Raw genomic sequence first — 14,185 nt, forward strand, 5'->3', positions numbered from 1 at the left:
CCCAGGTGTTGCCTGAGTTCATTCTGTCACCTCTTGCTCTCATCTTGCTCCTCTGCTCTGGGTGCAAGTGCTAGGAACCCTATTCAGAACTAATGCCAATGTGAATCTTTTTCTAAAGACTCCCACCAGTCATTCTCATTGCTTTTAAGCAAAACCCAGAAGTCAGTCAGATTCATGTATCACAACAGCTTCTCTGGAAGCCAGCACATCCAGCTTGAGAATATTTCCCTGGTAGCTCAGTAACTCAAGATAACTCAAGCACAGAGTTATCAAAACTACTTCCCTGCCTGATGTGGGAGAGTGACTGACTTCCAAATGATGGGATAAGAGCCTTCAGGGCCTTGTACTACAGGTGCATTTTGAGGTTGTAGGTTATAGATACCTGTGTTCTCTAAATAGCACCTTGCACTGTACAAAATTCCACAGGACTAATTTAGGATCATTTGTTAATGAATAACCAGAAGTGAAATTTTGGCCACCCCTACTCACTCCTTTTCAGGATCATCTGTGGGATCGATTTTTTTCAGCCTTTCTTTTGCTCAACCCTTTGAATTCTGTAGGGTTTACACATTTTTCTGTTTTGTTCATAATTGACATTGACTGTACCTGTAGCCTTTACTAAATGCCTGAAATTTGGATGATGTTGCTCTCAGTAGTACACCTTTCTATGAGGGTTTTGTATTTTTTTCCAAATTTCTCTTGAACTCAAGAAATTTTCTGTAACCAGTTAATAGGACCTGTAAGTTTTGCACTCTACAGTTTCCATGTTCTTCTCAAGCTTATTTCAGCATGAAGAAGAAGAAAACGGTGCCATCCCGGAGATCAGAGGCTTGTGAAGTTCCATTCTTGGACTATGTACTCACCAGCCTCTGCTCTAAAGCAAGGGGTCACCTTTGCTGTAGGCAGACTTAATGGCAGAGCAGCTTGATTACAGTCTTTAGTGCCCTCACTCAGTCCACGTAATGGTTAGAAGGAGTGCCAGTTCTCAGTCTGGAACACCATCAGCAGCCTCTTGCATTTAATATCTGGAGTATGAGTAACCACGACTAAAAGAACATACAAGCCCCCAGCTGGGTCAAAATTCAGTCAGAGGAGACACTTTCTGGAGCTACACCTGGTGGTTTTCCAGTCAGTCTGAAGCTCATCTTTGGACGGGATAAGGAGATCATAAACGCATCTTTGTTGCCTTCTTTGCCATCTAGGATGTGACCGTGAAATGGTGGGCAGCATTCCTGGTGCATGGCAGACAATTTTCAGAAGGTTTGCTGGAGCCTTCTTGAGGGACATGAATGTTTAGTCTAAACAGAGTTCCTAGTGCTCCAGCTCAGGTTCTGCATTTGCCATGAACAAGTACACTTTGTAACTTCAGAAATGTATTTTTTTTCCATTTGAAATTCACCACCAGCAAGAAAAATAAAGCCAGCTTACATATGGAGCCATACATAATGTCTTAAGTTCTAATAAAATATTTTTTGTTTGAAGAAAGAAGTTTATGAAAATTATTTGGGCCTATTTTCTGTTCTAAGCAAAATAAATATGAGAAACAACACCTGGAATGCACTCTGGAAAAGATATGACATCATGTCATCATTATGACACTGCAGATAACATAGAAAAAGGCTCAATTTTGTGCCTTACAAATTATCTATATACCATGCAGTGTCAAGAGAAAAAAAAAATGCAGCAAATATTTCAAAACATAACTTATTGGAAAGTGTGAAAAGTGACTGTGAACCCAAGTGTCTGGGAGGGAGAGGGTTTTTATTTCCTGCTGGTGCGTGAGCGAGTCTGTGATACGTGGTAATAGCAATCTGCCGGATTGCATCTCCCGTTGGGTCCAGGCGGCCCCTGCGGTCCTGGCGACCCTGATGCTCCTGGTGGGCCTGGCAGGCCAGCAGCTGGTAAAACAAAGCTAGAATTAGCAGAGTCCTCACCAGAGCACGTGCAGTGCCCTGCATTTCATCACCGACATCATCTGCATTCCAGCACATCCAGGAGAAGGCAGGTGGGGCTGACCTCACGCTATGACCCAGCTTGGGAGGAAAAGCAGGAGTGTAAAACCAGTGTTAAACACCGGAGAAAGGCCTGTTAGTTCATAAATAACAGTAGCAGAAATAAATCTGGAGACTTGTACCTGCAGGGCCAGGTGGTCCAGGGTTACCAGGCAGTCCAATTCCAGGCTCGCCTCTTTCCCCTTTCTGTCCTCTATAACCTACACAGAATAAAGATATGAAAATAAGAGCACCCTCTTATTTTAGGTAGTGATTTTCTGTATATCTTGTTGACATGAAATTACCAAGACAAATATATTTGGAAAGCACATGCTCAGTTCTCTTTTTCAGAATCTGTTTGGATTTTTTTTCCTGAGACAGCTCTAAAGATTATAAATTCCTTCTGGAAAATATGAGTGTTTCTAGCAGTAACAGTTACATAATCTGTCAAAGGGCTCTTGCTTTGTTCACTAGCTGGACCCTTCCCCAAGATTTTAGGTAACCTGGAATTCCTCTAATAAAGAGCCAAATGTGGTCTTTACCCTCTTCTGTTCTGCATAAATCCTTACACTTGCAGTTTTTAGACTGTAAACTGGTAGCTTTATGATTAGACAATCATATGTGAGAGAAGACCCATTCCCTGGCCAGTGTTGCCCAGTTGCCCTCACATGGAATGAGGCATCTTTGGAGCTTATGCAGATTCTGGGTTTGAAGCTTACTTTGACCAAAGTAGCTGCATATCATAACAAGATGTGATTACTACTTATATTTTGAGTACTTGAGTCCTTTTTCTTCACAGGCCACAATTTTGTAGTTATCTAAATGGCTTCCACCTTCCTAGGTGCTTCAACCCATGCCCAACCCTGCTTCTTTCTCCTTGAACTGTTTTTAAAAAGTTTTATTACATGGAAACACTCTGGCTGCTTTAGAGCAGAGGATTTTTCGCTATCATTAAAATATTTTCTTTATTATTTGATGTTAAGAATGTACCTTCATTATGCAGGAGAAAGGATGAAGGCATTTTTAAAGGAAACACCTGCTTCAAACCCTGACTTCAAAAGGGCTTACAAGAAAACCCTCTTCTATACCCAGCACATCAGATGCTGGCATGTAAGGTGACAAAAGTTTAAGAATAGTTTGCTGATTTCTGGTCACATTTGGAATAACAATCTTCCTGCTTCAGGGACCAGTATATTTTTAGCATCACCTATGCAATACAATAAAGTATTGAGTTCTTCCTCTTGTGAAGAACCGTAACTTAGTTTGAATTAAAAGAGAAGAGCTCAGCCATGTCAATCCACCTGATGTCTCATGAAGATTAACTGGCACTGACAGGTGGATGGCAAAGGCTGTCTTGTCAGTGTGCTGTGGTCTATGCAACACTGCTACCTTACAGGATATTCCAGAAGGAAATTACTTTGAGGGCTGTGGGTACCAATTCAGGGTTGTTAGGACAGACAATGCAGTAGGAATGGTACACAGAGCATTCAAGCTTTCTGTTACACACAAGCTCATTATACACTTCGGTAGAAAGTCTGTTGCAATCATTTCAGCTTTCAAAACAGAGCATCAGTCATCTTACTACTCTCAGCACCACAACAAAGAAATTACAGTGAGGCAAAAAATGACAAAATGCATGCAGAATGCCATTCATAGCATAACTAAAGGAAATCAACAGTTCAAAACCTCACGAAACCCAAATTCAAATTAATCATGCATTTTGATCACTGAGTTATGTTAAGCAAAATTGTACAAGGCATACACACACACAAGCTATAAAGACTAAGGAAAAGGAATATGTAGATGTTTGTGTGGGATTTTGAGTCTTGGATTTACTCTCCGATGACCAGAGCAGTATTTATAAGTACATCAAGTTGGTTTGCTCTGAAAAATCTTGTGCAACTTGGTTGCATTGCTACTTTTTGAAAAGCTCAATCATACAACCACAGGATCCATTACATGTCCTATTTATTTTATATTTCTCAATGTCTTTTAATTTACAGTAAACAGTTACAATGCATTTCCCGCTACAAACCCAGTTAACTCTAATTTTACAATAGAGTGCTGCCACTAATCATATGTTTTGCATTTCTTTAGTTATTCAGAAGAGAGAGAAATTAGAAGTACCATATATCACATTTTAAATCCCCATGAAAAGCATTACTGCCGGTCTCTGACACACCATAATTGAAAACGACTGAGATAGACTGAATGATTCTGTAAACAGCACTGGAATACAAGAAAATAAGGAAAAGAAACCCCACCACCACGACAGGACAAAGAGCAGTCTGCCAATGCAGATACATGATGCAGGGTGGTGGTAAACCATTACTGGCTATATCCAAAGGGACTAGTTTTTACATGGTGGCAGGTAAGTTCTGCTAGCACTGAAGACTAAGGCTTTATTTGATAGAATGCAAGAATGTTAATAAACAGACTTATATGTAAACAATGTGAACAGTGTAATGCATAATTTTAGCAGGAAAATATTTGATTTTTAATGAGGTATATTTTGCTCAGAAGCAGGGCCATGATAATACCTCTAGAGGAAAATATCACCTTCTTTCTGAGCTTAGACCGAAAAACTCATGCACAGTCAAAGAAAAAATACTACCATGCACATAAAACAGATTTTGATTTATTATTTTTCATGTAAAGGCACATATGTTATCTACTTTTCCTGGTAGAATTACAATTCCAGTAAGAGGCACCTGCTTAGTTCAAAAGATAACTGTTTTAGCAGAAGCCTTCACTCAGGTGCCAGAAGTTTTGTTGTGATTTCTGCAACCCCAAAGTTCTGTTATTATAAACATGTACCCAACGTGGGCAGTATGGTAAACACTTGGTGGCAGTATGTAGCAAGTTTTTGTTCATACAGATAAGCTTTTCTTCACAGATGAGTAGTAACAGCTGGAATTCAACTCTTAGTTTGGTGCCCCCCACAAACATCATGGTCAAAAGTGTCACTACCACTACACCCTCGGCTCTACATGGAAATGACACAAGTTCATGTCCATGAACCCTGAGGTAAAAGGGTTTAAACTGCTCCAGAAGTTTATTCCAGAAGGATATTCCAGCTATACTATGGAGACCTCTTCCATCAGCATGGACAATGCAGCACCTGAAACTAACACATCAAGTATCTAGAGAAATCTGAGATTCTTTAACACAAATACAAGGCAAAGAGATTACCAAAACAGGGAACAACAAGACCAAAGTATCCACTGTGTTTTACTGTGCAAACACTCAGTGTTCTTAAAAAGACTGCAAAGCAACAGAGAGGGTGCTAAGATGAAGCCCTCTCATCCAGCTACCAATACACGTTCTGAACTCCTGTGTGTTACAGCTCTCAGCTGAGAGGGAGCAGCTGGGTTTCAAATAAAAGTGAAAGAGGTTAACTTCTCCACAACAGAGAATATTTTGCAGGATATCTCTTGAAACCAGTGCAGCTATTTCAGAAGAGTGACCGTGTCTAGACAACGACTGTGTCTAGACAACATCCACTACAATGGGTTCCTGATGTAAGCCAAGGTTTTTACATTCTTCCACCATGCAAATTAATAATAATAAGAGACAAAAACGTTACAACATATTACCAATAAAAATAGGGAGCTTTCACTATTCATTACATAGTATTTTTATTTTCTGAGCTGAGCTATTTTTTTTTTTTGATTCCTCAAGGCTACCACACGTTATGAGAACCTATAAAAAAACTTCATTTCCTTAATTTGATAGAAAGAGTGAATTTTAACTAGGATGAAATCTTTTCTCTACTGAGAAAAAAAATCAAGTCATATTAACATAAAGTATCTCTGGATTGCTAAATTATCCCAAGGTGCATTTCATCTAATGGACTAAAATTCACATACTATTACAATTTTAAAAATCCAATTAAGTCAGTGGAGTTAATTAAGCTAGATCCTCTAACACGACAAGCTGACTGACTGTTTGCAGAGGGATGACATTGATATATCTTGTTTGTAAAATGTTTAAATAAACGGTTTAATTCTCTAGGAGATATTAACATACTTTAAAAGTCATACAGAGTAAAGTCCCTCTGTTCTACCTTAAGGAGATGCAGAACCATTACTTCTGCCTCAGAGCATCAGCTTGAGGATGCATACGCCATAGGCTGCTTTTGAAATGAATACATATATATATGTAAATGTCTATAAAAATCTTCCATCCGCTATTTGAATACCAATTCTGTGTTTCATAATTTAAGTTGCAATTCTTCATTATATTTTGCTTGCATTCTGTATTTCTAATGAAACCATTCTATAAATTATATGTGCCTGAACCACTGGGAAGGATCTGAGGAACACTGTGAGCAACCTTGCTGAAGGCCAGCAGGTAAAAATTCTGGACTTCCTTAGAGGGGAATGGCTCTATGCATAAGAGTCTAGCAATTCTTTAAATACACTTTTTGAAACCCATGCCTACACTTCCAAAAGTTAGTATCTCTCTTTTTTGCTTCCGGGACTAACCCTCTACCTATTTGTTTGCTGTGCAGAATGAGATTGTGTTGGAATCTGGCTAAATCATTCCTGACCAATTTCCAGGGGAACCAGCACCACACTCAAGGTGTATGGAGGGACCCCTGTGAATCCACAAATGACGTTAAACACCTCTCCAGACACACAGTAGCACCTGCCTTTCCAGCTGGCTGGCTCCAGCAGGCTCTGCATGCAGCATTACAAACAGGGCATGTTCACAGAGGTCCTGTTAATTGCTTGCAGAAAGCATCTACTTCTTCTCCCTGCCTGTGTGGCACAAGTGGCTCACTCTGCCAGCCCAGGCACATATTACTGCACACAGCAAACCCCTGGAGTTGGCAATCTGGGCTACACCCAAGAGAGAAATATAATAAGAAGTGTCTATCAGTCAATACCAAGTCTGTATTAGGACTTGTGCACACAGCATGCTACCTGGAAAGGCCCAGCCACACATGCACATAATGTGCTTCACCAAGAAGTCTTGTTTGCTATGTGTTTTATGGCTGAAGACAAGCTGGAATATGAAAGGATACTTTTCAGTCTGCTCAGAGATTTGAATTTCTTTTTACTCTTGGCACAAAGCAGTAACATGCACAGGCACAACTGAGGAAGGCGAGAAGGGTATGTATAAGTGTGCTCCTCTTACAGGATGGTCTCTTATTTGCAGTATAAAAAATAAGCAAGGTAAAGTTTTGGGTTTCTTTCCTTGGAAATTTAATTTTGTATATCCTTTGATGCATCAGAGAATTAAAGGCTTCTCACTTAGCTTAACTTTTACTAATCAGAAAACCAAGCATTGAGCATTTTGGTAAAACAAATGGAAATCCTGCGTACATGGGGCACTATTTTACTTAAGTATAAGGTATGGAAAAGCAGCGCTTTTTTGGATTTTTTTTTTCTCAAGCATAGCCATCATCTTTTAGTCTTGATGCTCACTAGCTGGAAATGAAACCTAGTGCAATGTTTCACTTCCCAGAGGCATTTGAGACTATCCAGTACATACATCATCATTGAACAATCTGGCACTGACATTGAAGGTGACTATTTGCAGTGATCTGAATATTTAGGCAACGATGAAATCAGTGTTGTAAGATTCTAAGCCTTTTATTGTTTTCCTCGATCCTTTATTCTTGTTCTTCTCATTCTGAGCTCATCACACTTTTCAAGCTTCTGTCAGGGGTTTGCGTTTATCAATGTTAGTAAGTCCTTATTCTTCTGATAGCTTTAGGATCCACACATCTTCAGCTTTGCTGGCATGTTCTTCATTCCAGTCTGACTTGCTCTGACTCCAGAGCAGACCAAACTAACAAAAGATAATAAAGAACTACCTACAGATAAACTGCAAATTACACATTACCCACCCACAAAATATTATTCATCTATAAATTCTTTTTTTCTTCTAGTCTGGTCTCTTCTTCCTTTTAATCTCTGAAAGGCTGACTCTACAGTAGAGCACAACTACAATGAACCTGGATCCTCAAAGCTAATTTTTCAGTAAAGGACAGTTCACCGAAACAAGAATCCTATACAATTTCAAGTGCGTTGTAATGCACAAATTACTGTTAGGGTTATAGTGAAAAAACTGATTACTCTGATTTTTTTTTCTTATGACAATATATTCCTTCACTGTAAGAAGAATTCATTTAGTAATACTTCAGTTGTCACTGCTTCTTAAAGAAGAGTATTTTTCTTCAGTTTTTCCTGCCCTGTATTTTCTCAGGATGAAAGCTGAGAGCAGTCAGACTAGGAGATCAAATTTTCTTTCTTAAATAAGATGGTCTCTCAATATGAAGCTGAATCTAAACAGCAAGAGTCATGGCATTATTTTCTTCCTTACTTTGCAGAAAAAAAATCTGCTATAGTAGTTCTGTCAGATTTAGATATCTGGCAATAATTAACTTCATAACAGATTAGAATAAAATGCACTGATTAGGAGTTTTTAATCAGGAAAATACACACATTTACTATGGGTTAATATTTAGATGTGGTCTGGAGAAATATAAGTACATAAGTTTAAAAGTTAATCATTAGAAAGCTAGATAGGTAATCCTGGCATATTTAATAAACATTAGCAAGTGTATAAAGATTTCAAGATACAGCTAAAAGCAACATATTTTGGAATTCTTACCTTGAATTCCACGTTCTCCTGGTGGCCCTGGCAAACCATCCTTTCCTGGTGGCCCTGGTGACCCATCTTTTCCTGGGGGCCCTGGTTTTCCATGAGCTTGGGAAGCAAGCATTGCAGCAGGCAGCTTCAGCTGGGATACAAATTGAGCCATCCTTTCTTCATTAATCAAAGACAAAAGAAAAACTCAGTAAGGAATCTGCTAGCAAAAAAGCGAAAAAAAAAATCCCAAAGCTCCAGCTAAAGTTTCTGTATGTAGGGTGTTTAAGTCTTCTTAAGGTATTAAATGCTCCAATAAGCACTGAGACCTTCAGTTCCAACTCACATTCATGTCTGAGTCTTTACCCTTTGAAATAATCAGAATGAATTTGTATTAAAGTTTCTATTACTACTCTCTATTACTAACATATTCCAATATTTCAAATAACTTCTGACTCCTGTACATGGAAGTACTTAAAACACATAGACAGAATAATTAGTACTTAACACCATGATGGAGGGCTACCGTCTATGTTTGTAACTCAAATTAAGCTGCAAAGTAGAGATTAAATACTGCAAACAGTCCTTGGAATGTGCTGGAACCCTGAAAACAGTTGTAAAAAACCTGAAAGTGCTCAGCAGAGATTATTAATTGCAGATATTTCAGAATAGAAATGTTCATGCTGGTGGGATAAAGTGCCCTTTAAGGAACACATTTTAGTGTTCCTTAAAGGTAGATAAAATAGGTACTAACCTTGACTTTGTCTCATTTATACCAGATTAAACCCCTGAACATTCCACAATTCAGTGGGTATTTGCTGTGGTGGAGTTTTAGGACTTAAGAAAAAAGCTAGAGAAGAGTGGGCATCGAGCAAAAAAGGAGGAAGGTGATAAAAAGTAAACAAAATGAAACAATGCCAAAACTGGAAGGTCTGCAGGCACAGTAGCGAGGTCTAGAAAATGGAATAGCTATAAATACAAAACTCTTTTATTCCCTGTAGGCAGGGCACCTTCTAATGCTTTCTTTTTGTGAATAGACTGAATACTTCTATCTGAATTGGAAAAGGAGGTGACTTCACTCAACAAACTGTTCGTGAAATCCGTAGTAGGTCAAACTCTGACGAGTAGCACCCTGGGGAAAGGTGATAATACGCAAAACCATAGCCTTGCAATAAAGTGAAAAACTGCCTGAACAGGTTAAGAAGTCTCAAGATTTGTATCATTTCTTTTATCCCTAAAAGATGGGTTTTATCCACAAATATTAATGACGGAATAACAAAGCATATTGAAGACATAAGAAATGCATTTTGCAATGGAAGAGAAGCTACTGTTAAGGGATGTTCAAGAGGAATCTTGTTTCAGAAACCTATCATAGTCACAGCTTTTCTACCATGACTAAAAGAATTCTGGGGAAGAAAAATATTTCCTTCTCAGAGTAAGGATTCATCTAAGAAATCTCACATAATACAAAGGCCTTGGCTGAATCTGGAACTTGCCTAAAACTGCCAGAAGGTGGTCTGACAGGGAGTTCTGGAACTCAGCAGGGATATTTGCTGAGAAAACTGCACAGTAATTTAGACCTATGTGACTGAAAGCTGTTGAGACTTTCTCTTATTTAGACAGTCAACCACTAAGTGGGTAAAATAATTAGCGTAAATATGGTCTCTGCCTCAGCAATACTTCAATATCTTAATGATATGTTATAGATAAGGAGTATCTGCAGTAATAGATGATACATATATGTATCTACAATGACACATACTTATGTTTGCTATTATGATTTGGAGCAGACTACCCTTCAGTGCTAATCTTTTACATAAGGAAATACTCTGTTTAACAGATACTCTAACTTCTCATTGTTTGAACAGAGTCAGGTAAAGTAGACTTGTTAAACACAGCTACAGCAACAAGGTAGCTGCTAAGTCCAAAGTAAGTCAGATGATGTGTAAAGAAATTTAGAGCAGAATTTCAGATTTAGTTGTGTCATACTTCCTTTTCTTACCTTCAAACACCTTAAGAACCTCTTGTTTGATATATTTTTTTAATTCTTCAAGTGAAATTGCATCAGCCTGATGAGGAAAAAAAAAGTTGATATGTATCAGAAGGAATATACAGAGGACACTTTGTGATGCTACAAAAATAAGAAATGCTCAAATTAGCATTACAAATATAAACCTTTCACCAACAGATAAGTGTTTTAATTTATTTATTTATTTTACTGCAAAGGCCACTTCAAAGACATTATAATACTGGAAAGGCACTAGTGGCATGAAGTGGGAGAAGCACTCTCAGCTGCCAAGATGATCAGAATGTGATGCACAAGACAAGTAAAGATGTCTGGTGACAACACTCTGCTTTACTTTCGCATAGTATCTGCTGACTTCTCACCAGCTACTCACTCCCTGGAGACTACTTGCTTTGATGCACTGCTGACCAGAACAGAAACACAGCACCAGTAACTTCACTGGGAAAGTGTTTTAGAGTTTTACCTTATCTGATTGAGGTGAAAAAGAACCCATAACGTGGATGTGTGTACCTGTGTGCTCGTGCAGTCAAACCGAGATATCTACTACTGGCAAGCAGCATTTCACTGTCTTTTTAAATGTTGATTTCTCTTCCATTGAGAATCAAGTTTGGCTCCCTCCTTTTCTTTCCCAGTTTCAAAGGCCCAGACTTTAGCTTTAATCTTATGGAAAACATGAAAATTAACTGTACTGAGTAGCCATATTGATATGCACAAACTAAAGAAATAAATAATTAAAGTTCATCCATAGAAGATGTTTTAAAAAATAATTAAAAATAACTGCCTGTTCATGTGGGTATATTTTTTTCCACCTTAACTGAACACTGAAATTACCTGAGAGAAATCATCAGTTTTTCTAATACTGTGCTATTCCTCAGTTGAATTTCCACTGCTCAGCCCATGTTACCTTCATAACTGTCTGAATTCACAAGCAACCAAGACAAATTAATATTCACTTACTGAGAACCCTGGGGGTCCTGGTGAACCTGGGGGACCTTGATGACCTGGTGATCCTGGGTAGCCTCTGTCTCCTGGAGGGCCAACAGGACCCACATCTCCCTTTTCTCCTGATGGACCAGGTTTCCCTCGTTCACCTTGTGGACCTCTGTCTCCTGGAATACCCTGATCTCCCTGTGTAAGAGGAAAGCAGAAAGAAAACCATTGCACATAGTGGAACAAAACTGAAAAGTCACCCGAGAATGCTAAAGAGAAAATTCTTGCCTGTTCAGAAACAGACTGAGACATGCAGGGAAGATGATTTTACAGGCTGAACCTCGTCTCTGAAAATACATTTTGTTTTCTTGCACTTTTGATGTTGAAGTCAATTACAAAAATAATTGACCCTGCAGCCCATTTTTCAAGGACAGAACTTGAGTATATAAAGTTTTTAGCCCTTATACAAGAATCTAGAAATGTCAGTTATGGCGTAAGTATAATTTAGGTGCTCAAATTCACACAGGCAAAAGACACCAGGATGTTTCCAGTAACTTTTCTTAGAAGCCTACTATTTTATATCTTCATTTACACAAAATTATAGTTAATCTAAGTTATTTCCAGAACCCAAAGGGGGCCTAGGAGGAAGGTGGAGAGGAATTTTTAACAAGGACATGTAGTGACAGGACAAGGGGGTAATAGCTTCAGACTGAAAGAGAGTAGGTTTAGATGAGATATTAGGAAGAAATTATTTACTGTGAGGGTGGTGAGGCACTGGAACAAGTTGTCCAGAGAAGCTTTGGATGCTCCAACCCTGGAAATATATTAAGGCCAGGCTGGATGGGGCTTAGAGCTACCTGGTCTGATGAAAGACCCATGGCGGGGTGATTGGAATTTGATGATCCTCAAAGGTACCTTCCAGTTCAGGTCTTTCTATGATTCTATGATATATAAGTTCTCAGGTTTATAACCCTGCAAAGTAGGTATAGATAGTTCTTCTACCAGATAGAGAAAAAGGCAGGTTTCTCTAGAACCATGGCACTATGGCAGTGTGAATCTCATCCTTTTCTTCTAAACAAACCATGTTTTACAGGCTGCCAATGTGTAGGAGGCAAATCAAATACTACAGCAACTTTTCAAACACGCATTCTTAACTGCCTTCACTGTTTTCTTTGTGTTTTGAAAAAGGTCCTTGTAAAAATTCATAAACTAGGTCATATATTCCTCCAGATTTCTCTTTAAACTCTCCACTATGAATTGTACAAAATTCAGAACATTTGTGTTTTGTGATCTCTGCCTAAGGTGCAGCCTTATATAGCGTTTCTACTTTCTAGTGTTATCCCATCTCTTGCATTTTATCTTGTACCAAATTCTGTTCAGAGGGAACTGCTCTTTTTCCTGTGTTTCTACCTGCTGTACTCCAGCAGGTTGACAATCTGTGATCAAGTTATGCAGATAACAACAAAAAATTAGCAAACCACTAGCACTTGTATCTGTTGAAATCACTAGAAAACTGGTTGGTATAAGACATGTTTTCAAATAGTTTGTCACTCATTTTATAAAGTAGTAATAACAGCGGGGTCCAGTCACTCAAAGGGTATATAAAAATTATTTCAGCCCAGGTGGCTTATTACTTCTTTAAATGGATTCTATGAGGACATTCTTATATAAGACAAGAAAACCTCAGGAATTTTATTCCGTCCTTCCAATTTTGATGCTTCTCTTTCCTGTAACTACAACAGCTGCTCTCAAACTGAAGGAGCATGCTGCACAGCAGTAATAGAAATGTCTGCAAGAAAACCTTGACTTTATTTTCTGTAATCATTGCAATCCCTTTTACAGATGCAGGCCTGTGTCCTTAAAGTCAAAACCAGAACACTGCAAACAGTTAATCTTTTAAGGGATAATTGTAATAATTGTTAAACCCTCATGTCTCCTTAATGCCATAAGGCAGCATTTCCTTTTCCAGGTTAAACAGGGAGATATTTCTCTGAGTCATCAAATAAACGTAAATAAATGTGGCAGCCATTTGATTAGGACATCAGGACTTTAGCAATGTTATAAGAAGACCATCTTTCATATATATATATATATATATATATATATATATATATATATATATACAAACACACATAAGCTCATCTCTCACCTCCCATAATCATTCTTGCCCACCATGAACATTGTTACCATGAACAGAACTGTCTGAAGTGCTTGGGAAGCAGCCAGGTACTGCACTGGCATTCCTGCTGCCAAAGTGCGACAAGCTTATTCTATATAAAACATGATTTGTATTTGTGACATAGAAGGGATGACAACAGGGCAAGTTCATAGCTTTTACAAAGTCTGACAACAGCACAACTGTATTATCTGCTTTCCAACACTCAGCTTCTTGATCAGTTTACACTGCCCAGGCCAACTGTGTCAGAAAGTCTACAAATTGTGTTTTTCCTCTAAATGCAGAAGCCAAATCAACTCTAATTCCTTGAAGTGGTGTCTAGAACTAAACCTCTTAGATGTCTAGGTGACTGGTTGAAGTTCACAGAGAATTAATTTCTTGATTTTGCCTATAAGATAGGTGCTGTTGAGGTGTTTATATGCTCAGTTAACAAGAGAAAAAATTATCATCATAGGGACTTAC

At 38.4% G+C, this 14,185-nt stretch overlaps 1 protein-coding gene across 2 annotated transcripts in view; it reads right to left on the minus strand.

Annotated features, from left to right (window-relative positions):
* Positions 1-1,761: 1,761 nt before the first annotated feature.
* Positions 1,762-14,185, minus strand: part of COL19A1 (collagen type XIX alpha 1 chain) — a 178,359-nt gene continuing 165,935 nt past the window's right edge. Inside the window, exons 46-50 of one of the 2 annotated variants that reach the window (XM_066179717.1) lie at positions 11,575-11,745; positions 10,594-10,660; positions 8,616-8,771; positions 2,135-2,212; positions 1,762-1,898 (exon numbers count right to left, since the gene is read on the minus strand). In XM_066179717.1, the coding sequence (XP_066035814.1) occupies positions 1,762-1,898; positions 2,135-2,212; positions 8,616-8,771; positions 10,594-10,660; positions 11,575-11,745 (609 nt within the window). Of the gene's footprint in view, positions 1,899-2,134; positions 2,213-7,195; positions 7,791-8,615; positions 8,772-10,593; positions 10,661-11,574; positions 11,746-14,185 lie in introns of those variants that run through there. The other variant, XM_066179718.1, reaches the window with a different exon arrangement.

Source organism: Chamaea fasciata, unplaced genomic scaffold (genome assembly GCF_029207755.1).
Source record: "Chamaea fasciata isolate MVZ Bird 193981 ecotype frontalis unplaced genomic scaffold, bChaFas1.0.hap1 SCAF_3, whole genome shotgun sequence".
NCBI lineage: Eukaryota > Metazoa > Chordata > Aves > Passeriformes > Sylviidae > Chamaea > Chamaea fasciata.